Raw genomic sequence first — 27,122 nt, 5'->3', positions numbered from 1 at the left:
TAAAAATATTAATGTGAAAACTGAACCCAATTCAGTTCTAAGAATATTATTCGTGGATGTCAACATCACCGTCATAAAATTGAGACCAAGTTTTGTAAATAATCAGATAACTTGTCTAGATAATGTGGTTAACAGAACAATTTTAAAAATCGCAGCACCGGACGTCGCTCCGAAGTGCGGAGCAGTGTCATAGGTAACCGCTAATACTCATTAAAACCGTAGTTTGGAGGAAATTATTCAAATCGTAAAATCTTATTTTTGTCTGACTTTCAATTACACAATTACCCGATGGGATGTCAAATTTAATTTTTTTTAATACGGAACTTGGGTACATATGTAGGTATGTACTTAAGTTTTGTCTATATGCCCATGTTCAGATATCACTGATATCAGTCACCTATAAAAGTCGATAATTAGTGTATGAGGGGCCGAATAGTTATTCTTAATTGTTGGTGATATAAACTGAATACGGGGGTGGCCGGCCTTCACATTGGGGTCTGTTTAATGTGTATTTATATGCAACGCCAGTTCCTTTTCCTCGAACTTGGCTTGACACACTACCGCGCTAGTTATTTGTGAAACAATAAGGGAGTATTTCTTGGAATTCATTTGGGACCCCATTACACGTGGAATGAAATATGGAATGATTGATATTATCTATATATATCCTCCTGACTCCCACGGTTAATTATTAGTTATTAATTATTATTGCTTCGACTCCCTACTCCACAGCTATATATGGGAAGCGCTGAAAATGCAAAACGTCAAGAACAAATATATAAGAATAATCAGCAACATATACAAATGCATAACAGCAAAAATAAAACTAGAAACAGTAGGCGAGGAATTCAAACTGAAAAAAGGAGTGAGACAAGGAGACCCACTGTTACGTAAACTGTTCTCAGCAACTTTGGAACAGGTATTTAGAAACCTGAACTGGAAAGAATATGGTTTAAAAATAGATGAAAGGTTGCTGAGCCACTTGCGATTTGCTGATGATCTCATACTTCTCTCGGAAAACACAGATGACTTGCAGGAAATGCTTCACCAACTGTCTTATGAAAGCAGGAAAGTGGGACTGGAAATCAACACCGAAAAAACTAAACTTATGACAAATGGACAAAAAATTTAAATGTCAATAAACAACAACATAATAGAATATGTAAATGAATACACATATTTAGGACAGATAATTTCTCCAGAACACCAGAATGACAAGGAAACAGAAAACAGAGTGTGTATTGCATGGAAAAAATACTGGTCATGGAAAGAGGTTATGAAGAACCCGGAAATCCCACTAAAATGCAAAAGTAAACTGTTCAACTCTTGCATCCTCCCTAGCATGACATATGGTTGCCAAACGTGGGCCTTAACACAAAAAAATAGGAAATCCCTAGAAGTATGTCAACACAACATAGAGAGAAGTATTCTCAACATCAAAAAGAAAGACAAAATAAGACTAAGCACCATAAGAAAACACAAAATTAAGGGATGTATCCTATGTAACAGATAGCCTAAAATGGAAAAGGACTGGACGCATGCTTAGATAGCCAGGACAAAAATGGTCAAAAATTGTTACAACCTGGTACCCCAAAGACGGGAAAAGGAAAAGAGGCAGACCTTACCGCAGATGGGAAGACGACATTAGAGCTATCGCTGGACCAACATGGACATGGACAAGAAGAGCAACTAACAGAGAGGAATGGAAGGTCTTAGGGGAGGCCTATGCCGGGAGGCAAGTCGACCGATGTCAACTCTAACAAAAACAACAAAAAGAAAAACAAATAATAATAATAATAGTGTAATATGTTTGACTAGTATTACTAATTTGACAAATATTCAATAACATGACAAAACTGTGCCATTTAAAAATTTAAGGTCGAAATAAAAGGCTATTTTATTTTATTATATTTTATTTTATTAATTCAAAGATTCAAAGATTTATTTGTGTATAAATTATTATTGCTTCATTGTAATTTAATTTAAACCATTTTCTATAGAAGCAGAGTTACATTTCTTCGGTTTCGTTCGATCTCAAAACAAAGGAAATTCAACTGTATCTTTAATTTACACTACTTAAGGATGACTCACGTTGGACCGGGCCGTGTCCGGGCCGGAGCTTCCGGGGCTTACTTTTAAGACATACTTAACGTGATGCTTTCCATAGAAAACGATGCGCCGGAAGCACCCGGCCCGGACACGGCCCGGTCTAACGTGAGTCATTCTTTATACTTATAGATTTCAAATTCAATTGCCGATTTTCTTGTATGGTAAGCGTTAGGATGCTATTTCAAGTGTTGAGTTGCTTATTTTATATTCGAATATAGGTTAGGTAATGGAGACATTGTATTGTCTCAGAGCCAGACCAAGAAAATTCAGCGGGAAAGGAAAAGTTGTATCACTTGTTAGATCGATATCTTTCAACGCGTGAATAATGGTTTACGAAGGGTTTCCTTTGAAAAACGTATATTGTTAAGGAAAACGTGGTTTTTAAGACCTTTTAGAAAATAGGCACCGAAACCCTAATTTGTGATGTTTCCGTACCGAAATCCTTAGGGAGTTGGGGATGGCAAACGAGTTTTTAAATGCAAGAGTTAGAACAGCTGTTTTCCGCGACAAAATGTTTTAGATTGTTTGGATAAAACCTTGGCTTAACCAAAGAGAATTTGAAATAGAGAGTTACTGTCTTGGTAAATTGTGTAGCTACAGTATATTTGAAAATGAAAATGAAAATTTATTAATAACATTAGGTTACAAGTCAAAGATTACATAAAATTTGAAATATCATTGTAGGTAGATATAATACGTAAATTACACTTATTAATTATTAATACTTATGTCTCGTAGTATACATGTTTATTTATTACAATTAATTTTATTTAAATAAGTACATAATCAATTTTGCATGAAAGATATTCATCAATGTCATAAAAATGTCACAAGCATTTAATGTCAGGTGGCAACTTAATTTAAATATTTCTACACACATAGCAGGGCAGTTTTTGTTAAAAATAGCAGTGTATATGCGGGGGCCAAGCACATAGGCCGATCGTCCGCTTTTTGCTAACTTATGTGGCACAGATACCAGGCAGCCCGCGTTCCTGTTACTACGCAGATGGCAATTAGGATTTACCTGTTTCACAGTAAATTTGTTTGAGTTGGTGTGAGTGAATATAGCTATTTGTTGAATAAGTACACAGGGTAGTGTCAATATACTGTATTCTGTGAAGGTGGTGTCAAAATTTTGCTCAGTGTACAACCAACCAAATATTCTACAAATTCAAAATGTATTCTGTAAGTAGGCCTCTTAGGGCTCTTTTACAAGTTAATAAAACATTTACAATGGGACCATACAGTGACATAAAAAATACATAGGAACATTACAATGTGCAACAGTCAATAAGTACCTGGGTAAACACTAAATACAGTAGGTATAAAAAACTTAAAATAAATAATCACTACAATATAACAGAGATGTATAAGTCTAGATATGGTTAACCAGTAACCTTGGTCTGAAAATGTACTTAATATCATGACAGGCACGTGCCTCTCAATGCCTTATTATTAAGATTAAAATAAATACATTCCAGCAACGTACCAACTTCCCGGAATCCCGAATTATGATTAGTACCCGGAAATCCCGGAATCGCAAAATCACCATGATTCCGTGTCGCTGAATAAAAATACTCTTGACGATTTCCTTTGAAAATGTAGTTGTATCATTTACTTTTTTCGAAAAACTCCCTTTAGGTTATTTCTACTCAGAATCGCGAGTGCTATCTATTTTAAAAGAAAACAAAAGGTCCGAAATAAATCAGTTTTGTGACGCATTTTTGAAACTGATAACAAAAATTTGTACGAAATACTGGGGACATGTTTTTCTTTATTTTAATGAATAATCGTCGTGGTTCTGAGTCGAAATAACCCAAAAGATGCTAGTTTTTCGAACATGGTACACTTTTTCCTGATCCCCAAGATACTACAATGGAAAAAGGTGACATTCTGATACCAACTGAAGCTATCTTTGCTGCAATGCTGCATTTCTCTGCTCTGTCAAATGTCTTTAACACAATTAATATCAATTTATAAGCTTTCCAGTGATGTCAAAATGAGATCAACATATGATCGTATATCGCTCCAGAGCAAAGGGAAAAGTAAATAAAACGGCTCTCAATTGTTTCCCAAAAAGTTTTAAGTCATAATGTATTGTTTGGCCGCATTTTCGTTAGTCATAATTTATTTATCTATAGGATAACCTTACGAAAATCCTGAAAAGTTAACGGTTTCAGTTTTATGACTAATGATAATATGACAAACAATACATTATGTCTTAAAATTTTATGGGAAACGTAGGGTCCCCAAATAAAACAACTCAAACGAAAGTTTACCCTTATCACAAGTTATTTGTCCCACGTAACTTGTAACTTCGTTATAGGGCTATTACAAGACCATTATAGGACTATTAAAGCGAAGACAGCTAAAGTTTTTACAAGACGTTAAAATATGGATATCTGAAATTTTAACGCTATAATGGAGTCAAAGCAAATCTTTCAATTCAATCAAGTTGGGAGTTGGAACTTTATCTAATTCAACTTGCAAATGACAAGTAAGGCGACGCATTACAGAAAAATCCGCACGTTTATTTATAACAAGTATTTTTGTTGAAAATTTAATTTTCGATACTAGTTTTATGGCCGACTGTACTTTTTCGCAACCATTTTTTTTTTTAATTCTAAAAAAGAGTACTTAGATGTTAGATTAAAAAACGAATTTGAAATGATAATAAGTACCTTATGTAGAAGTTTCGTATGTGCAACTGTACAGTTAGCATTGAAAAGTAGCGTGTCAGAGTATGCTTCTCTACCCGGACGCTTTCTCGGATAGCTTAATGTATTTATATATCGGTAACCTAGTTCACACTCTTACTAATTAAGGCGAAAATTTTGTTGTAGAGTTAGACTAAGAAAAGTCTACAGCGATTTTGATAGCCCACGCAGTGCTTCAAGTGTTATTTTAAACGTCAAACGTCTATGAAATTATGACGTATAATTAACACTCGCACTGTGTGGGCTATCAAAACCGCTGCACACTTTTCTTGGTCTAACTCTAACTAGTTGGACGAAATGCGTTTTGGACGAAATGCGAATTGAAATATCATTTCGACGAACTGCGTATTGGACGTACAGCTAACAAATCAATAACATAGTGCACAAATAAGAGGTCTTTATTACAACCAAATTCTTATTTTAAAATAAGCAAAACACAAAATCAGATTATAAATACAAATAAACAGATTATCTATCTATCTATCTACAAAATAAACGCGCAACTATAAACGCGGCGTTTTCCCCGCCCTTCCCGTATATCCAAACCCCAGTGATTAGCAGAGTACACTCAGCCTGATTCCGAGTTTGTCTTGTTTCTCGGCTGGTTGACTGTACTCGGAACCTTTAATTTGCTCAGTGTACCCGCGCAGAGTGACATGAATATGTAATTTTCAAACCTCGTTATTACGTAGGCAAAACTGTCTACCATAGGAAACCTTCACTGTTGTTGCCCAACTTCGCCCAAGTAAAATTTTCAAACAATTCTACCAAGAAATATATTATATCCACTGAATTCACAATAAATAAAACTGCGTAATAACTATTAAATTAAAAATGTAAAAAACCCATACGCCATATGCCAACAATAGTGTGTAATGTGTATTTAAGGGCTGTAAACAAGAGTTTAGCTCATTCCATCTCAGTATGCTGGCATACTATAACGCCGTTTACGCGCAAGTGTGATGAAAAATCAATTTCATGCCAAAAATGCCTTACATCATTATTGAAAAGGGCTGATACTCTTCAAACCGCCGGATCAATTTCTATGAAACGTAGCTAAGAAGCACCGCTATCACGTAAAACCGTAATCGGTTCGTCCGTTGGAGAGCTACAATGCCACAGACAGACAGACAGTCATTAGCGTCAAACATATAACATCTCTCTTTTTGCGTCAAAGGGTAAAAATAATTTTTAAAGTAAAAAAACTAAACATTCATGAAAATTAATGGTTAGTTTTTGGTTATTTTTTACTGAAGTTGGGGACAACCCCCAACTTCCCCTTATCATTTTTTTTCAATCACGTAAATGTCATCATACCAGTAGCTAGCTTATCTTATCTTTCAGAGAAGCTTTGTGCTTCTAATGGGCAAGTACATTCCGGTCTAAGACAAAAAAACCAAGATAAATAAAAAGTAAAAGTTGGAAGCAAATGAGGCACGTAACGGATAGAGCGGTTACAACTGCTAAGTGTGGCGATTGGCTCTTAAGGGTCTCATATATCCTCCAACTTTTGAGAGGATAACAACCGATTGTACACTGTCAGTCAAATATACTACTGTAGGGCTAAGATGGTCGGCTCTTTATCATTTGTCACCATGCCTGTCATGTTCTAACAAACATGTAAGTGCGAAAGTGACGCGTGGCATGACAGGTGATAAAAATGCGACCATGATACCGCTGCTGGACAAAGATCTTGACTAAGAAATACATTGACTTATACATTACTTCGTAAAGACGGGCCTTACGGGCACTAAGAATGGTGCCAGTACAGCGGTGTCGAGCACTAGTACGTTAGTACGTTTACCATTGAACTGGAGAAACCAATTGCAAATGAAAATACACCGTTTTGAAGCCACTGTAACTAAACAGTCTGTAGCCATATCGCCCCAACCGGCGATTAAGAAAGAATATTACTAATAAAATAAAGAGTTCCCCAGTTATCGCCCAAGTTGGTAATCCGCTCGAACTTGCCGAGGCGTGAGCGAACTTCGGAAAAATGCCATTTTATGGCGGGTTTATGTCTGTTTCGATGGCTTTTAAGTGTTTTATAGCGTGTAAATTGGATTATGAACATATGTTTTACGGACGGTCGCTTAAGACCGTCTGTAACCGTAACAGTTGGTATAATGTTCCTGTCCTGGTTTTAAAGGCTATGAGTTATGTTATGGGAATTTAGGTCAGTCTGGGGAAATTATCAATTCAATTATTGCTCTACATTAACAGACATTGCCCTTTGACAGCCCTAGATTGACAGACAAACCAGACACATCTTCTAGACACATACCTACAAGTAGAAAAGTCACAAGTAACTACATATACGAATAGCTACGGGCAAAAAGAATAGATAGTATAGAGGGGTCCTGTCATTGTAAATTTTGTAGTCACTGTAAATTTACTGCCATCTATCGACACACGACTAAAACTCAAAATGAAAACGTATAAAGTTATCAAAAAATGTATATATATGGATAAATGATTTTATTATTTTTATATCATTTTGATCCATGTTCATTCACTGATATCTATGTGTTAAAATTGTTAAATATGAAACGGTGTCGTCACGCCATCTAGCCGAGGATAGGCTAAAGGTATGTGCGGCATCTATTCGAGAATGACTTTTACTTGAATTCCGAGGCACGTTTTTTCCTTAGACTTTATTCGTCTTATACGAAGTTACATATGTCTTTGCTACGGGTAAACGATCTCCAGAAAAAAACTATACGTATATCTCTAATTTATTTACAAGCTAGCTAATAATTAATGTACAGCCGGAAAGTTTACATAATTGCTAAGTTACATTGAAAATATAAAAAAAGTACTCATAGCTTTGTATGGAAATTGAAATTTTCGTGGAGCGCGAGACATGGAGCTGCGTCCATCGCTGAGTGGGGGTCCTTTATAACGTCCATCTGATCTATGTCTTGTTGTAATTAACTGGTTTGGTTTGACGTAAATAAATATATTTCCTTTATTTCTTTCTTTCTTTCTTTCTTTCATCGACGCATCAGTGCGGAATCCTAGCGGTCCGTATTGTAATTTCTCGGTCACAATGCGTCACATTTCGAAAGCAGTGTAATACCGCCTTTAACCAACTTTGCTCACCCGTAAAAAATCTCCGCAAAAGGGTCCCTCGATAAATCATACGCGGGTCCTTTCGACCGTTTTGTCTGTTTGTCTGTCCTGATTTATGTCCAATCTACGTTTCAATGGCTTGTTATTTATATAATCGTATTTCTGTGATTGTGGTTTCCCGGTATTTCTGTAGGAGGATATTTTTATGGAGATTTTGCTGGATGAATTTTAATTGTTTTGACACACGACAAGAGTAAAGAGGGTTGCCAATTAAGAGTCACGTGAACCTAGCCGCCGCCATACAATCTCAATCATCATCTTTATGTTAATATAATATTTGCTGCGACTTATTTTCCAAAAGTGTTTTTCAATAAAAAGACTCGTCAAGATTGCTTATTTACCCTTTTTCTAATGCTTAAAAAACGTAAGTATAGTTTGTAATACAATATTTGTATTTATCTCGAGTGAATAGGGTATTTTCCTACTAGTCAAATCAGTTACTTTTTTAGAACTGTCAAAACGATTTGCTAATATGGAATCTATATGAAACATTACATCGTGACGTCACGGTCAACTCACCTACTTTTTATATTTCTATCCGATTTATTAAATAGAACTTGTGTTTAAAAATAACTCCTATCTGTGTTTTTCTAATAATTATCTGGTGCTTTATTTCATGCATGGTGTAAAATAATTTATTTTAAATACAGTATAATACCCTATTCGCTTTCTTTTCTGTTAATAATGTACCTTACGCTGTTAGTTCAAAATTATAACATAATATTTTTCAACAGTTCAATTAGTGTAATAACCAATAGAATAACAGAAACTCTTTTGAAGCACTTTTCTCAATATCAGTCGGAATCAATACGAAGGCGCTCTGAAAGTACAGTCATGCACGAAACAAAAGTTTATTTAATATGGCGGACGAGTCAAAGCGAGGGAATTCCGAGTCTCTTTGAGACGCCCGCGGAGGGTACTTGTGGAGAAAAGTGCATTGGTTTTATGTTGGATGTTCCTTGGAGTTATTGTGATGTTGTAGTGGCCTTTCATGCTTCGAGTACCTGCTACGTTGACGTATACACTTCAGTTACATTTATTATCTTGGTAAATAATGATTATAAGTGTTTTGTTAGTTACTTTAATTCAATTCCCCCCGCAAAAATGGTAGAACGATTTGTACAGTAAGATATCGTTTGGGCTCCTCCCTTCCGACGTGTCGGAAGCCGATGTTGCTCGAAGATGCCTAGGGATCATATTATTGTCACTGGAACAGGGTACGAAATGGTACTGAAATTTAATTCCTTGACAGTAGGTACATCATCATCATCATAATTTAAGAGCCTGGCTCTTGTCGGTAGAATAGACGCCAGTTCTCGTAGTCCTCGGCCAAGTTCTTTAAGTCCCTGTAAGAGACGACATTTGCTTGGTCTTTTTCCATGGTCGTACCTGTTTCTTATTTTATCGTAATTAAATTTAGGCATGTTATTATGCACTGCTAAACAAAATAAATTAAAGATAATATATTAAACTTGAATGTGTTTCTAATTTAGTGTCTTCCAGCCTCCGGTTCTGATGATATATTTACACTCTTAACGTTTTTATCACAACGGCAAAGGCAGTCACTTTACTCAAACAATTCCCGACTAAAAAAACACTGGTGAACGCAAGCGTACAACTGAACATCGCCCGCCCCGGGACCAGAGCAAAATTGTTATGTAAAAGATGACAGCGCTTCTGTGCGCGCCTGTACTTTGCAGTAGTGCAGCTGCAGCGTATTTTCGTAACACTAGATGTGCTCGTGTGAAAAAGTACTGGGAATAGTGGGAATATTTTAACAATTGACAGGGAAATGCCTCGGTTGAGTTTCTTTGTTAAATATTGTTGTATAGTCTACATCCAAAGTAGGTTCAGAGTACGCGTCAAAAGGAAGGGATATAATTTTTCTCAAAAATGGACGGCAAAGTCGACTTTGCCGTTTAAAAAATACGTCGCGAAGCGCGTAGTTTATGGTCAGTCAAAAATTAAAAAGTTAAAAACATTGCAGTCTCGATTTTGGGACTGCAATGTTGCATACAAATTCCATTATTTGTCGAGTTCCAAACTTTTTAAAAGTTGAAATGGCCATATCAAATGAAGGCACAGGCCCATTAAACAGCCAAACAGATGATTAGTACCGCGACTATTTAGCTGTCTCAAATAGGTTGGCGTATTTTCGGCAGAAAAATACACTTCTATTTTTTTATTAAAAAAATAAAAAGGCGGCAAAGCTAATTTTTTCAATTGTTTCTACTTTTTTCTGTGAAAATATATACGTAAGAACGTTGCTTTTGTAAAATATTTCTATGATATTTATATTTCTTGCACCATTTTTGAGAAAAGCACTATATATGACTCGGCTGGAAGGCTACTTGCTGGCTTCGGATTCAATTAAACGGACTCCCAAGGTCGTCCGTTTAAAACGAATCCTCAGCCTGCAAGTAGCTACTTCCGAACCTCGACAATAATGTACTAATGTATCTAGTAGATTAATTAGACTGTGAGATACATTTCTATTTTGGAAAAGTATATTTGACAACATGCCTGGCCTAATCGGTAGTGACCCTGCCTATGAAGCCGATGGTCCTGGGTTCAAAAAATTTGCTCCCGAGTCATGGGGCCCGATTCGGATTTTGAAATAGACACCTTTTAGACATCACCAAGATACGATAACGATATGTTTAAGATCTAACCTGTCAAATTTGACATTTGCGCGAGTCTGGAGATACTGTTGAACGATTTCCATAGGATGTTACTAAGAGATCCAATTCACATCTAATAGATATCTTACTCTATCTAACGTAAAAGTGACATTGGTTGCCCGAATTGCGCTGCAAAAGAGAACTAGTTGATATCTAAACTATAACGTATCTAGAATGGATCTAGTACGTGTCGTCTCTTCTGAATATCTTGAAGTTCGAATACGGCAGATGGGTGTTTTCTATATATTTATATATTATATAACATCAATATTATCCTCATCCTCGCGTTTTGCCACGGCTTATGGGAGCGTAGGCACTAGTTTTAACGAAAGCGACTGCCATCTGACCTTCCAACCCAGAGGGTAAACTAGGCCTTATTAGGATTAGTCCAGTTTCCTCACGATGTTTTCTTTCACCGAAAAGCGACTGGTAAATATCAAATGATATTTCGTATAAAGGAAACCGAGAGGAGGAGGAGAGGGAGGGAGGTTCGTGGTTTCGGAGGTCGTGGGTTCAAATCCTGGCTCGTACCAATGAGTTTTTCGGAACTTAAGTCTCTTAAGGAAGGAAAACATCGTGAGGAAACCTGCATACATCCGCGAAGAAATTCAAAAGGTGTATGTGAAGTTCCCAACATGAGGCCATCGTGGGGACTATAGCGTAAACCCTCTCGTGTTTGAGAGGAGGCCTGTGCCCAGCAGTGGGACGTATATAGGCAATTTTTTATTTATTTATTATTATTTCGTACAGAAGTTCCGAAAAACTCATTGGTACGAGCCGGGGTTTGAACCCGCGACCTCCGGATTGCAATAATCGCACGCTCTTGCCGCTAGGCCACCATCGCTTCTATGTCAATATCAATAACAATATCAATTTATGATAAAAATATAGTGTAGGTAAGTAATTGGCCTTCGAGTTGAAACGCTCAAAAAATAATTTACCTCGTCCTAATGACTATCATACAATATACATAGTAACAACCACAACCTAAACAGGGCATTAAGGATGACTCACGTTAGACCGGGCCGTGTCCGGGCCGGAGCTTCCAGCGCTTACTTTTCTATGACATGACAGGCGATCACGTGATGCTTTCCATAGAAAACGAAGCGCCGGAAGCTCCGGCCCGGTCCCGGCCCGGTCTAGCGTGAGTCATCCTTTATGTATCCACCTCGTCCTAATGACTATCATAGAACACAAACAGTGCATTATCCTCGTTAACCCCCAAGTTGAAAACCCAAAAATCCTAACTATTTAGGCAAAGCAACTAAATCCCGAACACTTGGAAGTTGAATCCAACCCGAGTTAGAACCCGAACTAACTCGCTGCGAAGTTTCTATCGCAGCATACGCATAGTTTGAATGCGCTGAAGAATTGTTTGGAAACAAAAACTCAATGCCAATATAATACCAATTCAAAGAAAATTTATCAAGGCTCAGTACAGTCAAGGAATTGATTCCTGTGTCACTTTGTACCTTGCCACAGTGGGAATAGGATGCCAGCTAGTAAATTCATATTCTTTTTTCGAACTGTCAAAACTGTCTATGAAAACAGAACAATTGACGTCACGGTCAAGTCGCCTACTTTTTTCCTTCTAACCGATTTATCAAATAGAAATTGTGTCAAAAGATAACTGCTGGGTTCGTTTTTCTAATAATTTTCTGGTGCTTTATTTCGTGCATGGCGTGAAATAATTAGTTTTTTAAACATGTAACACCCCCATTTAGTATTAATCTTTAGTAGGGATCTCATAGGATTATCACGGTGACAAGGTATGAAGTGCAATAGGGCGTTTCTCAGAGATGACCTTCGGTGCCTGACTTCGGTGCCAAATTTTTTTTTTAACTTATTTGATATGCGACTTTATTTCCTAAAATCTAGCCTTAATATAAAAAATATTGGTAGTGGAGGCCTCCATTAGAACCTTATAGTTTTTAAGATATTTGAGATTTAAATAACACCGAAATCATGTGCAGGCACTGAAATCAATTGGCGTCACCGAATTCAATAATGCATACACAAAAATCACATTTCAATTTTATATCTCAACCATATTACATTTTAATCATATTTTTCATTCTTATTTGATTATAAGCGATGTAACAAGGCTAATGATGTCGAAAGCTTACATAAATGTAATAGATATAGACCCAAGATTTTAAAGTAATCTAATTACGGCTTGTAAAACAACATCTCTAGAAGATATCCCACACTATTTGACTGTCCTCATATAATGAAATGAAATGTAATGGGTTTATACCTTAATAAATAAAATTTTTATTTTTATTTATTTATTTATTTATAATAGGGTGATGGGCGATGTATGGTCCTGGAACGAGTTTCAGACATGACGACCACAAATTCGCACATTAGTGCCATAAAGGAGAAGGTGTTTGTTTCACACAATCCGACCGCACACGCATCAAAAAGAAACTTATGTTACCTACACCCGATAAACAAGAAACTTTTGATCAATGCTCAAAAAATATATAAAGCAATGTGATGCAATACGGAAAACAAGTATTTTTGAATAACAGAGTTTTAAAGCGTGAACTCCACCAATTTAAAACTATTTGAAGTGGTCGACTAATGCCTGAAGATCTAATTACCCGTTAATTATTTGAGGGTGCTGGAGATCTCCAGCACCCTCAAACACTTGAGCTAATTTGTAACTCCTATATTTAGACATAAAGACATAAGACATTGAGGATTGTTAAAACATTTGCTATGTTCAATTTGGGTCTATGTCTAGGTCTCATTGCCTTTGAAGCGATCTCGACATTAGAAGGCCACTTTATTTTTAATCCCTTGTTCTGATCATCCTGTCCCTTGGGTGTGCATAGTACTTACATACACAAGTTATTGTAAAAGAAGTGGGATCTAAGTGACTGCATTCATTTAACATGCCTGACACGTTTAAAGGTATCGAGGTGTAGGGCCTCAGGTGATACAGAGGACAATTAACATAATTTACTTCATTGGTTTGAAGAGAATATCAAGACAGAGAACGAAACATTGGGTCTTCAAGTTTCAACACACGTCTGGTTTAAAAAACTACTCATAGTAAACTAGTGATCTTTTGTACCTATTATGACTTAATTTATTTACAAACATAATTTTACGTTTATACCATGTATCTTGCACTTTTTAAGTGTGATAAATTAGTACAACAAACTAGGTTACAAAGCAGGATTTGAATTCAGTGATCACTTTTTTGATATCGGTGGTCAAAAAATCCACCGAATCCAAGGAAATCAACAGCAGCGATGTCAAAATTAATCGCTTTTTAGCAATTACAGAAATAGCATGAGTGATACAGAGGAGATGTAATAATGATGGATTTACGTACTTTCGAGGATTTCTTAATCACTTGCATAACGATAAATGCACTAAAACTTTCGGAGTAAATTGCACCACCGATCTCAAAAAAACATAGAACCAAACCCACCGAAGGACGGTGAAACCTTTAAAAAATCACTTTATTATACTGTGACTGTACCTCTGCTCTATTCAACGGTTAAGGCACAACTAAAGCATATTATGTTTGAGACACTGAGTTCCTGGTTTACAACTTTGAAGGAGTACCGACATGTTTTGCAAATTACACCGAAATCAGGCACTAGCCCGGGACACATCGTAAATTTGGTTTTATTCAATGAGTTGAGCAAACACATTATTGTGATATAAAGAATATGATAAGTTAACTAATACCCTGTGCGTGAATACCCATAATAACTCCGATCTAATGCCCCATCTTGAGTAATAATTTTTTGTTTCATAAAATCTGGGTGCGGGACACTCCCACCGAACATCATTTTGGGCATTTGAATTTTTTTTTCTTGTATTATATAAATAATAAATAAATAATTTGATAGTGCCCCAGACAGAATATAGGCTGAAGATCATGCCTAAATTAATTCAGATTTATTGAACAGTAAATTCAATCATTTATTGCCCCGGACACGTAAAAATGGCCCTCCTGCGAAATGCCCAATAGACTGTTAGAATTTGACAGCCATGTCCCGATCCTAAAATGTGCTCCAGACGCGGTTTTCTGGCATCCTTGGAAGTCATAGGGTCAAAAATCTCTTCTTCTTTTGCCTGTGTTAGGTTTAAGATATCGGGTAGATGAGATTTTCACGCCAGCCGGTTGCACCCGGCAACAGCCTTGTCAGTCGGAATATAGCTATACGATAAACGGCCGTGTCTCATTTCTTGGCACCCTTTTCCCTCCAAAATAACAGTGGCGACGACTTAACGGACTTTACGCGTGTGTTGGTTTTATTCGGTGTTATTATTAATCATGGCTAAAATGTCTGTTGGATTTTTGAGTGTGTTCAATCACGAAGAACAGGAGTGGTTATTATATAAGGGCCGCCTTGAACAATGGTTTATAGCAAATGACATTAGTGAGGACACGGACAAATCGGGCGCAAAACGTCGGGCTATTTTATTAAGTAGCTTAGCAGAGCCGACGTACCGACTCGTAAAAAATCTCGCGCTCCCTGCCGAGGTGGGATCGCTCGAGTTAGCAAAGTTAACGGGACTTCTCGACGGCCATTTTAAAACTGGAAAGTGCGGGTTCGCGGAACGTTTCAAATTTTATAGTGCCGTGCAATCATCGGGCGAGTCGTTAGCGGATTGGGCGGCGCGAGTTCGTGGTTTATCATTGCATTGCAATTTCGTGGCGGCGAGTTTAGAAGACACGCTGCGAGATCGGTTCGTGCTGGGCATGACTGGAGGCCCGGAGCGGGACCGGCTATTCAGAGAACCTCTGGAAGACTTCACACTAGCGAAGGCACTGCAGTTAGCGGAGAGCATCCGCTGCGCGAGAGAAGGTGCGCAGCAGGCGAAGGTGCGCGACGCAGCGGACGTGCACAAGGTGACAGCGCGGGCGGCCGGGCCGCAGCAGCAAGCCAACGCGACTCGGCAGAACGGGGTTCCGCAGGCGAGCACCACGCGGGATCAAAAGGGTTCTGTACAGTGTTCAGTGTGCGGATACTTTAACCATGAGGGCAAGAAGTGTAGATTTAGAAATGCGTCGTGCAAGTTGTGCGGTGTTAAAGGGCATTTAATGCGCGTTTGTAACTCGAAGAATGTCCCATCTAATCACCATTTCCTACAATGTTGCACGGATGAAGCCGATGAGGGTGAGTATTTAATATATAATATTCGTACAAATCGAGGAGAACCAATGTTGGTGTCGGTAACGGTGGATAATGTTCAGTTAACATGTGAATTAGACACTGGGTCTGCAGTGACAGCAGTTAATGAATCCGTGTATTTTAAACATTTTTCGAATCATCCTTTACGTAAAAGTCATAAAATACTTCGTAGTTATAATCACGGTATAATCGGGTTGGCTGGAGTGATAACGCTGCCTTTTGTTTACAATAATCAAACCGAATTTATAGAAGTCCATGTAGTAACAGATGGCGGACCTCCGTTGCTAGGGAGGGACTTCTGCTCAAAGTTCCACTTAGAGGTAACTTCGAGGGTAAATGCGTGTAACTGGGATGAATGTGATAAAATTTTGACAAATTATTCGCATTTATTTTCCGATAAATTGGGTTGCTGCAAAGACGTGGAAGTAAAATTACATTTAAAACCGGATGCGATTCCGATTTTTAAAAAAGCTAGATCGGTGCCGTTTGCAATTCGACCAAAACTCGAGCTAGAATTAAATCGCTTATTGGAGTTAGGTATAATTGAACCCGCCACCTCTTCAGATTTCGCGAGCCCCATTGTCCCCGTATTAAAACAGGACGGTAGCATTCGGTTGTGTGCGGATTACTCTGCTACTCTTAACAAACAGCTGATTATAGAAAAATATCCCTTGCCACGTATTGACGAGTTATTTTCGAAACTTCACGGCGGACTGCAATTCACAAAGTTAGATTTATCGGGAGCGTATAACCAGATTAAATTGCACCCCGACTCACAACCTCTGACCTGCATCAATACACACAAAGGCTTATACATGTATAAGCGATTAATTTTTGGATTATCCAGTGCTCCGTCTATTTTTCAGCGCACCTTAGAGAAAATTCTATCGGGAATAGATGGTGTACTCCAATTTCTGGACGATATTCTGATTACGGGAAAAACTAAGGATGAGCACATTGCTAGACTACGGGAAGTATTTAAGCGACTTGAGAACGCGGGATTAGTTCTTAAAAAGGAAAAATTTAGTTTCTTTCAAGATTCCGTATCTTACTTAGGTTATATAATCGACAGGCACGGATTACATAAGTCACCTGAAAAAGTAAAAGCAATCTTAAATGCGAAACAACCAAGAAATGTTACTGAATTGAAATCATTTTTAGGGTTGGTGAACTACTATAGGGGATTCATAAAAAACGCATCTACTATATTACATCCGTTACATGGACTGCTACAAAAAAATGTTAAATGGCAGTGGCTTCGGGAGCAGGAGGACGCGTTTGTTGCTATAAAAAATGCACTGGCAGCGGATAACACGCTTGCGCATTTTAACCCGGATGCACGAATAATTTTGACAGTGGATGCGTCACCCTTTGGACTTGGGTCCATCTTATCACAAGTGGGGGATGATGGAGTTGAGCAACCCATATCCTTTATGTCTAGAAGTTTAAATGCCGCGGAAAAACGTTATAGTCAAATCGAAAAAGAGGCAACTGCAATCGTTTTCAGTATCACGAAATACCACCAATACCTGTATGGCAGAGCAACACCATTTATTTTACGAACGGACCATAAGCCCCTTTTATCAATTTTTAATCCCGCGAAAGGGATACCGGAAGTGACCGCAAATAGACTTCAGCGGTATGCCCTATTCTTGGCCGCATATAATTACACTATCGAGTACGTTAGCAGTGCGCACAACACGGCAGATTTTCTTAGTCGCTCCATGGCGATGACGTCATCATTGCAATCTGAGCGAAGCGGCGAGGCGGTCGCGCCAGGGGCGGCCGAAACTGATCGCGCATCCTATATTCATTTCGTAGCAGGAACCGGTTCGCCGCCCGCTTCCGTTTGTGACGTACGCCGCGCTACAGAAACAGACTCTGTTTTATCACGAGTAGTAGGTTATGTTTTAAACGGATGGCCAAATAAAATAACAGATAAAGCGATTAAACCATATTTTGACTGTAGGATCGAACTCTCAGTGGAAAACGGTTGTGTAATGAGGGGCGCTAGATTAATAGTTCCGCAAACCCTAAGAAGCCAAGTTATAACGGATTTGCATCGAGGCCATTTAGGTGTCGCTAAAATGAAGGCAGCAGCGCGTGATCGGTTCTGGTGGCCCGGGCAGAGCGCGTGCATAGAACGCGCGGCCGCCGCGTGCGCAGTATGCACGCAGCTACGCCCCGCACCCCGCCGCGCCCCGCTTACGCCCTGGGAGTTTCCACCTGATTTTTTTTATAGAGTACACCTCGATTTTGCAGGCCCGATTAATAATAATATGTTTTTGATAGCTGTCGATGCTTATTCAAAATGGGTTGAGGTTTTCGATGTTAGCAACGGTTTCGGTTCGGGAGTTGTCATAAATTGTTTATGTGAATTGATGTCTAGGTTCGGGTTAATAAACACAATTTGCACAGATAACGGCACATCGTTCACATCAACAGAATTCGCAGCGTTTTGTAATACGAATGGTATTTCTCATGTCACAATTCCTCCATACAACCCGGCAAGTAACGGTCAGGCGGAAAGTTATGTGAAGATATTTAAAAAAGCTTTGAAAGCCATTCTTCTGAGTGGTGTTCAAAAAAAGGAGCTAAAAATGAAAATACACGAATTTTTGTTTCAGTATCGAAATTCCAAACATTCATCCACTAACCGATCACCGGCGGAGGTTTTGTTCGGTAGGAACCTACGATGTAGATTGGACTTAATGAATCCAGTACCGCGGGGTTCATCCGATGCAGCATTGTATGAAACCGTTCGGAAAAATCAGTGTTCTCAGATGCAGCAGTACCGTGGCAGTAGGAACATTAATTTTAAGCCGAATGACGTTGTTATAGTGAAAGTGTACCAGGGACAAAGAGCATTTTGGTCTAAAGCGTTGGTGAAGAAACAATTAGGGAGATCGACGTATTTAGTTCAATGTGAACAATCGGACCGCTTAATAAAAAGACATAAAAATCAAATGTACAAGTATATGGGGGAGGAAGATGCCATAGGGCAATCTGAACCGGAAAACCAAGATGTTGCCCGCCCGGGGCAAAAACCCTTCGCCCCCGATAACATGCCAGCTATAGTTATAGACGCTGCTCCATCACATACTCCTCAAGTGACAGCGGTACCATCAGCTGTGGCGGCCCCAACGGCGCTCGGTAACCTGCCCGCTCCAGCTGCGACACCATCAGCGTCATCGACCACGACAGAGTTAGAGGAATGGACCGATTGTCCAGAACAACAGGAACCTTGTATAAGCGATTCTGTCAAGGTCCCCACGCCGCCACTACCGGCAACGGAGACGGCGCTTGATGAATCCGCGGGACAAAACGTGGCCGCAGGAAAGACCAAACGCGCACGGAACCTGGTGGATTATAGACAATTTTTCTAATTTCAGTTCTTTTGGTTGTAAAAACTACTGGTGGAGGGATGTTAGGTTTAAGATATCGGGTAGATGAGATTTTCACGCCAGCCGGTTGCACCCGGCAACAGCCTTGTCAGTCGGAATATAGCTATACGATAAACGGCCGTGTCTCATTTCTTGGCACCCTTTTCCCTCCAAAATAACAGCCTGGCTCCTTCCCATTTACTTGGGGTCGGCCCTTCTAATCATGCGTCGCCAGGCCGGTCGGTCCTGGGTCGTCTCTGGTCTTAGATTTCCATTCTTCATATCTTTTCTTACAACTGCCATCCAGGTTGTCAGGGGTCTCCCTGGTCCCCGAGCTGCAACAGCCATATCCAGGACTTTTTTGGTCATGTGTTCTGTTGGTCGTCGCATCACATGGCCATACCACCTTAATCGGCTCTCTATGAGTTTTTCTGGGATAGGTTTCACCTTGAAACTGCCTCTTATATAAGAGGAAGTCATAGGGTCAAAAATCCCATCTAAGTAAATATTTTTTGTATTGATCGGTATCTCAGCATTACGGACATACTTAATAAATTGGTATACACATTGCTGGACAGAACTTTAAATGTCCGATCTTCATCGATCGGACATTTAAAGTTGTATAGGCTTCATTAGTGCTAGCACGTAGGATAGGGACAGCGCACAATCTAATTCGATGACGATATTATTTTGATATGTCAAATCAACATTTGAGAATGAGACTCAGTTTTTGGGAGGATTTCCAATAGTTATGCGTTGTGTGTTAAGAGGAAATGCGCTTTCGAGTTTCGTTTGCACATAACCCTAAATATAGAGCTTTGGCCTTTACAAATTTTTTTTTAACCCCCGGCGCAAAAAGAGGGGTGTTTTATGTTTGACGCCAATGTCTGTCGGTCTGTCTGTCTGTCCGTCCGTCCGTCTGTCCGTCTGTCCGTCTGTCCGTCTGTCCGTCTGTCCGTCTGTCCGTCTGTCCGTCTGTCCGTCTGTCCGTCTGTCCGTCTGTCCGTCTGTCCGTCTGTCCGTCTGTCCGTCTGTCCGTCTGTCCGTCTGTCCGTCTGTCCGTCTGTCCGTCTGTCCGTCTGTCCGTCTGTCCGTCTGTCCGTCTGTCCGTCTGTCCGTCTGTCCGTCTGTCCGTCTGTCCGTCTGTCCGTCTGTCCGTCTGTCCGTCTGTCCGTCTGTCCGTCTGTCCGTCTGTCCGTCTGTCCGTCTGTCCGTCTGTCCGTCTGTCCGGCTGTCCGTCTGTCCGTCTGTCCGTCTGTCCGTCTGTCCGTCTGTCCGTCTGTCCGTCTGTCCGTCTGTCCGTCTGTCCGTCTGTCCGTCTGTCCGTCTGTCTGTCCGTCTGTCTGTCACCAAGCTGTATCGTCATCGTCGTGATGACAGTTGAAATTTTCACAGATGATGTATTTCTGTTGCCGCTATAACAACAAAGACTAAAAACAAAATAAAATAAATATTTAAGGGGGGCTCCCATACAACAAACGTGATTATTTTGCCGTTATTTGCGTAATGGTACAGAACCCTTTGTGCGCGAGTCCGACTCGCACTTGGCCGGTTTTTCTAATCAATCAAACAAATCAAACTGAAATAAAATCACACAGGCTATACTTACAGCCAGGAATTTTGCAGGCTCACAAACGTGATTTTTCCCGGGATTAACCGAAGCTGCGATAACGGCTCTCGCCGGTAAGCTCTCTACGCGAAAAATGCGCAAAATGTGTTGTTTTCATGCTATGTGATGTGAAAGAACGCAATGAGTATGAATTTGCGTTTGTTTACATTTATATATTTTTTCTCAATTAGCAGAGCGCCGGTGGCCTAGCGGTAAAAGCGTGCGACTTTCAATCCGGAGGTCGCGGGTTCAAACCCCGGCTCGTACCAATGAGCCTACGTCAAATCATGGAATTAGTTGTCAAGCGGACCCCAGGATCCCATGAGCCGTGGCAAAATGCCGGGATAACGCAAGGAAGAAGAAGATATATTTGAAGAGTTGAAAAAAAGCAAACCAAGTTAATTTAATAGCCTACTATACCTTTTACCTTAGGTACTCTGAACCTGCTTTATTAATTAAAAGCTATTATAATTTCCCTCATTGACAAAATCTAAACACAATGTAATTTCTTTCATTGATAAATTGTTGCTCCCATTGATAAATTATAAACTCAAACATATCAGTTTTCGAAGCAGGAAAACGGCTGCATTTTACTTTCACAACCTCCAAACGCTAAGTAAATTCAAAGCAGAGTTTCGTTACAATTACCAATCGCAAAATAAATCATTCCGCCCCAACGGAGCAAATAAAATGAGCGGGTAAAGGTACCATTCGGTAACAGACTGCAACAGCATAACTGCTGTAGTATTCAATCAATCAACCAAAGCATTTATTTTCAGGCAACTAAGGCCCATAGATACATACCTTACAAAGTAACATAATATATACAATAAAAAAAGCAGCGCGACGTTACTGCGGTTAATGTAACATTCCATTTCTTACCGCAGCTGCACTACTAGTACGAACGCGTCGGTGTTATTGTCAATTTCCATAGTAAAATAAATGGTAGTGCTGCTGTCGTTGGAAATGGACTGTCACCTTAAGGGTAACATTCCATTTCTGACCGCAGCTGCACTACTGGTACTGAACGCGTCGGTGTTATTGTCAATTTACATAGTAAAATGAACAGTAGTGCAGCTGTCGTTGGAAATTGCCTGTCACCTTTACTGTTGCGACATTCCTGCTGCGCCCATTACGCGGGCGATTTATCTGTCAATTTGATTGATGAAATGAGTGACGTTCGCCGCCGCAATTACTGCACTCATTTTATCGCGGTGCAGTAAAGTCGCAATAATGCTGCAGCTGCCAGTCTGAACGTCACCTTAAGGGTAACATTCCAATTCTGACCGCAGCTGTACTACTAGTACAAATGCGTCGGTGTTATTGTCAATTTCCATAGTAAAATAAATGGTAGTGCTGCTGCCGTCGGAAATGGACTGTCACCTTATCGGATTATAAACAATGCTTAGCTCAATCCTACCCAAATTCATTTTATTATTAAATCCAATCATTTATTCAGTGAACAAGTCGAGCACGGCCAACTCTTTTAGCCGATGAAAGGGACGGAGTTATACGATTATATCTGTGTCCTTTTCTATTGGCGCCGAGGTTTTAGGAAAGGGGGGAGTCGGGTAATCACTGACGTATTCAAAAAGGTTGACGCAATCATGAGTTGATCTTGAATATATTGCTTCTTTTCTTAGAAGCCTGGATAAAAGTAGCCATCTGGAAAATGGAAAAACGCTAAGGACCCTCTTTTTGAATGGCACATTGTCAAAATTAGTACCGAAGTGAGGTCGCGCTAGCTTACTTGAAAACTATTTACTTGGCAGCTAAATAAACTAAATAACTGCATTCCCATTGCCAGGGAGGATAATAGCAAAAAAAATTACCCTCCCATAGAATATGGACCAATAAATTTTTTTTCGCGATTTTGGGGTTGGTCCCATAGTAAAAGTTGCTCAGTATAATCCCAAAACCTCCCTGGCAATGGGAATGCACTTATTTTTTAGCCACCCTGTATATTGATTTGTATATTATTGCCTGTAAAATGAAAAGTAAGAATTTTCATTTACTTATTGAATTTAAAATTGAGACGGGAAACAAAGTTTACCGCGAGTAATGGGCTCAATTTTTAAACCTAAATATTTTAGTTATCATTCAATGTTCAGAATTGTCCGACTTTCCCCTAGATTAGGAAGCGGTGCCACTGGCTTGGAAATTATATCGTTTAACTCGAAAAGAAGCACTGTTCAGTGATTTTTGCGGATTGCAGATTTGCATCGGTTTTCGGTTTTCGAACGGACGTGTTTGTCTATGGATGTGAACGGGAAAAGCGTATTTTAGTTGGAAAATGCCGTCGCTTGCGTTTATGTGTGACGCATAAAGAGATAAATAGTAGTTTGTGTTACAAGGGATCAAAATGATATATTTCCGTCAAGGGCGCACATTGAATCCTGAGCGTAATGAGGGACTCAAGTGTTAACGCCCAAGACGAAATAATTTTGATACCGTGTGACACATACTGCTTTTCACATCAACTATGAGGAAAATAAAAAAATAAATAAATGAGGAAATTATCATGTATCAAAACACTATTTAAGCTAAAAAAATTGTATGTAAAAATGAAAAAAGAAAATGTGTCCTAGAACAGAAAGGTACAACTTTGATCCCTCCTAGCAGGGAAGAAAAGTGCCAATTTGATCCCTCCTAGCGGGGAAGAAAAAGCCCTTTTCCGAATAGGTGCTGTGAAAAGATAGTTTATTTTCCAAGTAGGCATATTACAATGCGCTTATGAACGTCAAAAAAATCCCCGGGTCGGAATATCGCGCGCCAGCAAATGTGTTCAAGATTTTGAATTTCACTACTCAGTGGTCCAAAAGACACTTTCCTTATACTGTGATATCGGTGAACCTTGCAATAAGGGTTACAGGATTGAAATACTCTCAATTTTATTTCAAAATCGCTTGAAGGAAAATGTTAGAATATAAATTTTAAGCCACGCCGACAGTGCCAAGATAAAACGGGGCGAGTTTCGGCACAGATAAGGAATTCGGAAGGAAGTTTTAAGATTCTTTGTGGTATTTGATATCCTTACAATATTTTATGTTGGTTGGTTGGTTGGTTGGTTATGGTAGGTTGGTTGTATGAGTTGTAGGTCGGATGAAGGTGGTTCGCTTTCCATGCAAACAACAATTGTGTTATATTAAGTAATTACACACTATTACTACATAAATATGTGCGCATCTATCTACTTTCGAATGTTTATATATATGTTTGCGCTAAATTGATAGTAAAACTTTGTTTTATACAGAAATCATGCAAATAAAAGTTTTATTTTTTATCAATGCAATACCAAAATAACGTTTTTGGTTTATGCTTTTTTAACCTAAAAAAGCATAAACCAAAGTAGGCTATAGTTTGGTTTATGCTTTTAAAGGTTAAGTAATATATTTAAGGTCAATATACATATTCTGAATCAAACAAAACCCAATGACAGAGCACCATAAAGAGCTACTTGATTCCTTGTATGTTCAGCGAAAATCAACTGGCCCCAAACCGCAGGGACTTAGACTTACCATAGTTTATTATAATCTTATTGTAGTTATTTCACCCGCAGTTTATGTAAATTTATTCGAGTGTTCTTCCATAATTTACTCCTTCTTCTTCCTCGCGTTATCCCGGCATTTAGCCACGGCTCATGGGAGCCTGGGGTCCGCTTGACAACTAATCCCATGATTTGACGTAGGCACTAGTTTTTACGAAAGCGACTGCCATCTGACCTTCCAACCCAGAGGGTAAACTAGGCCTTATTGGGATTAGTCCGGTTTCCTCACGATGTTTTCCTTCACCGAAAAGCGACTGGTAAATATCAAATGATATTTCGTACATAAGTTCCGAAAAACTCATTGGTACGAGCCATGCAGGGTTTGAACCCGCGACCTCCAGATTGCAAGTCGCACGCTCTTACCGCTAGGCCACCAGCGCTTCTCCGCTAGCGCGCTTCTTCCATAATTTACTAATATAAACTAAACTTTGAATTTATAAATCAGTAGGTAGGTTAACCCCTACCCCTAATATAAATTTCATTGGTGTTTTCTATGTATATAAGTATGTATTTATCTATATAAGTATGTATATCGTCGCCTAGCACCCATAGTACAAGCTTTGCTTAGTTTGGGGCTAGGTTGATCTGTGTAAGATGTCCCCAATATTTATTTATTTATTTATTTATTTATTTATTTATTTATTATTTATTTATTCGATAGTGTGACGTGACGTACGCGTTTGCGTTATTCATTTTGTATGGGATTTAGAGTTTCCAACACGTTCCGCTTGGCGCGCTGTTTAAAATCCCATACAAAAATAGACATAACGCAAACGCGAACGCTCGTCATGCTATCGAATGAAATTTACACTAGGGCAGTGTTTTTCGAACTTTATGGTGGCCCTTTATGACTACTAAAATTTTTTCGCGACCCCCATACTACGTTTCTACGTTTTTCTATGTAGTACATATAACAAAGGAACCACAGACCAGTGTTTGGAACGCACCTTTCTATCATTCACTTAGTTACATATGCGTTTTGGAACGCACTCTATATTTATTTTTATAGGATGGTAGATTCTGTTTCACAACCTACCCATTATTTTTTTATCACGGGAGCAAAAATCCGTAGATAAGCGATTTGGATATTATTAAGTAAATAACAAAAATGGATAAATATAAAGTTAATGGATTTAAAGTAAAAATTGAGTTATGGACAACAGTATGCAGTTTGATTATTTCCTTTGCATGGCTAAAATTATTTAAGATATATCATCATATCTCTCAGCCTCATAATTTTATCATCAACCCCTAGTGTCTAGGGGTTCAGTAAAGTATGTCACCGAGAGACGCGTAACGAACGCTCCACTTCATTATAACGATCGACGATGTTTGGTTGCAACACTTTACATTTTGCCGATTCATAAAATAAAACATGCCACGGTGGCCGATTCTGGTTGAACCATTCGATATGGTTGTTAACTTATTTTGATATGACCTCGTGTCAGCGCATGCCGCTGCGCCAAGCCGCGCTGCAAGCGGCTTAGCGCTGTGGCATTTTAAGGTGACAGTCCATTTCCAACGACAGCAGCACTACCATTCATTCTACTATGGAAATTGAAAATAACACCGACGCTTTCGTACTGCTATGGTCAGAAATGGAATGTTACCCTAACGCTGACTGGTCCTCACTTAATAATGAGACGACGGATATGGCATTTCGCTCGTATTTATTGGTGCGCGTTATATGCTGGCTCTGGATAGCGGTAGGCTCGTGAATATCGAAATTCGCAAATTGCGAGGGTCTTTCTGTTTTACTCCAATGAAGGCGTAATTACAGTGACAGAGAAAGATGCCCGCAATTTGCGAACTTCTATTTTCGCGGTTATAGCCCCGATGATCTATTGTGGTCCGCGGCCGCTGCAGAGGATCATTGAGTGCGCCGACTTCTGGCCGTAGAGTGTCGCGTTTCGGAGGTTCCGGGGCAAATTGTCGAATCCGGTACAAGACCAGACGATTCAACGAAGCCACACCGTTCGGTCGTTAGTTTTAATTTTATGAAATTTTTATTAATGTTAGTATACATATAAGGTATTTGTAATGTGGGCCTTGTTGGCTGAATCAAAATTCAAATAATAATGAATAATACACCTAGTCAGCGGCGAGTCACCGCCTGCCTCGATGACGGTGTTAACATTGTTATGGCAGGTGTCCGGACCTCTTTTACAATAGCCCAGTCTCATTGTCCACCCAAACATCAATCCATAGACCGGTATACTGTTCACTTTTTCTACAATAGTCCCAATGCCTGTTGCGACCGGTTCATTGGGTGTCTATTGTTGCGCCTGTGAACGGGTTCCAGCAAGCGTTCTACATGACATTAAAGCTCTCCAATGGGCCTCTTCGTGTTGGATCTATATCCCCACCAAGTTTGGCTTCGCAAGTCACATTAGAGCGTTCCATCTTCCTAATTAAAACATTTGGAGGGGTCGCCATCGTCGGACACGGCGAGGAGGACTATATATAAATATATATCCCCACGCAAGCCTATCAAAAGACCGGGATTTATAAGTCCGTGAAATCTAAGGAGATACAAATAATACAACTCACGGTCTGAAATCAAAACCATATCAAATCGTTATATCAGAATCAGCCTCCATGTCTTGATTGGAGTGGTACTCTATTTGCTGTGGGAAAAATATACTGAGTTTCTCAATTGGATTGGAATAGCAGATATTATAACGGGTGTAAAATCTAGTCACTGGAATCGCAATCAGAATATAGATAATACTAATTTATGCAACTGATACATGATAACTGTGGCCTTTAAGAAAAATATGTT

General features: G+C 39.3%; 1 protein-coding gene across 1 annotated transcript; it reads left to right on the top strand.

The window, feature by feature from the left end:
* The first annotated feature begins 14,726 nt into the window (after window positions 1-14,726).
* LOC134791529 (uncharacterized) lies at window positions 14,727-18,622 on the top strand. Its single transcript, XM_063762576.1, has 2 exons — window positions 14,727-15,786; window positions 18,576-18,622. Exons 1-2 carry the CDS (start codon window positions 14,940-14,942, stop codon window positions 18,605-18,607), a joined length of 879 nt encoding a protein of 292 aa, XP_063618646.1. The 5' UTR covers window positions 14,727-14,939; the 3' UTR covers window positions 18,608-18,622.
* Window positions 18,623-27,122: the final 8,500 nt, after the last annotated feature.

Source organism: Cydia splendana, chromosome 6, assembly GCF_910591565.1.
Source record: "Cydia splendana chromosome 6, ilCydSple1.2, whole genome shotgun sequence".
NCBI lineage: Eukaryota > Metazoa > Arthropoda > Insecta > Lepidoptera > Tortricidae > Cydia > Cydia splendana.
Note: the sequence above shows the minus strand (reverse complement) of the source record. Positions and strands in the feature narration are given on the sequence as shown.

Coding starts and splice junctions, on each gene's coding strand:
- LOC134791529 (XM_063762576.1), top strand. CDS start 14,940: ATGGCTAAAATGTCTGTTGGATTTTTGAGTGTGTTCAATCACGAAGAA. Junction 15,787..18,575: donor CACGGATGAAGCCGATGAGG/GTGAGTATTTAA, acceptor CGGAAAAATCAG/TGTTCTCAGATGCAGCAGTA.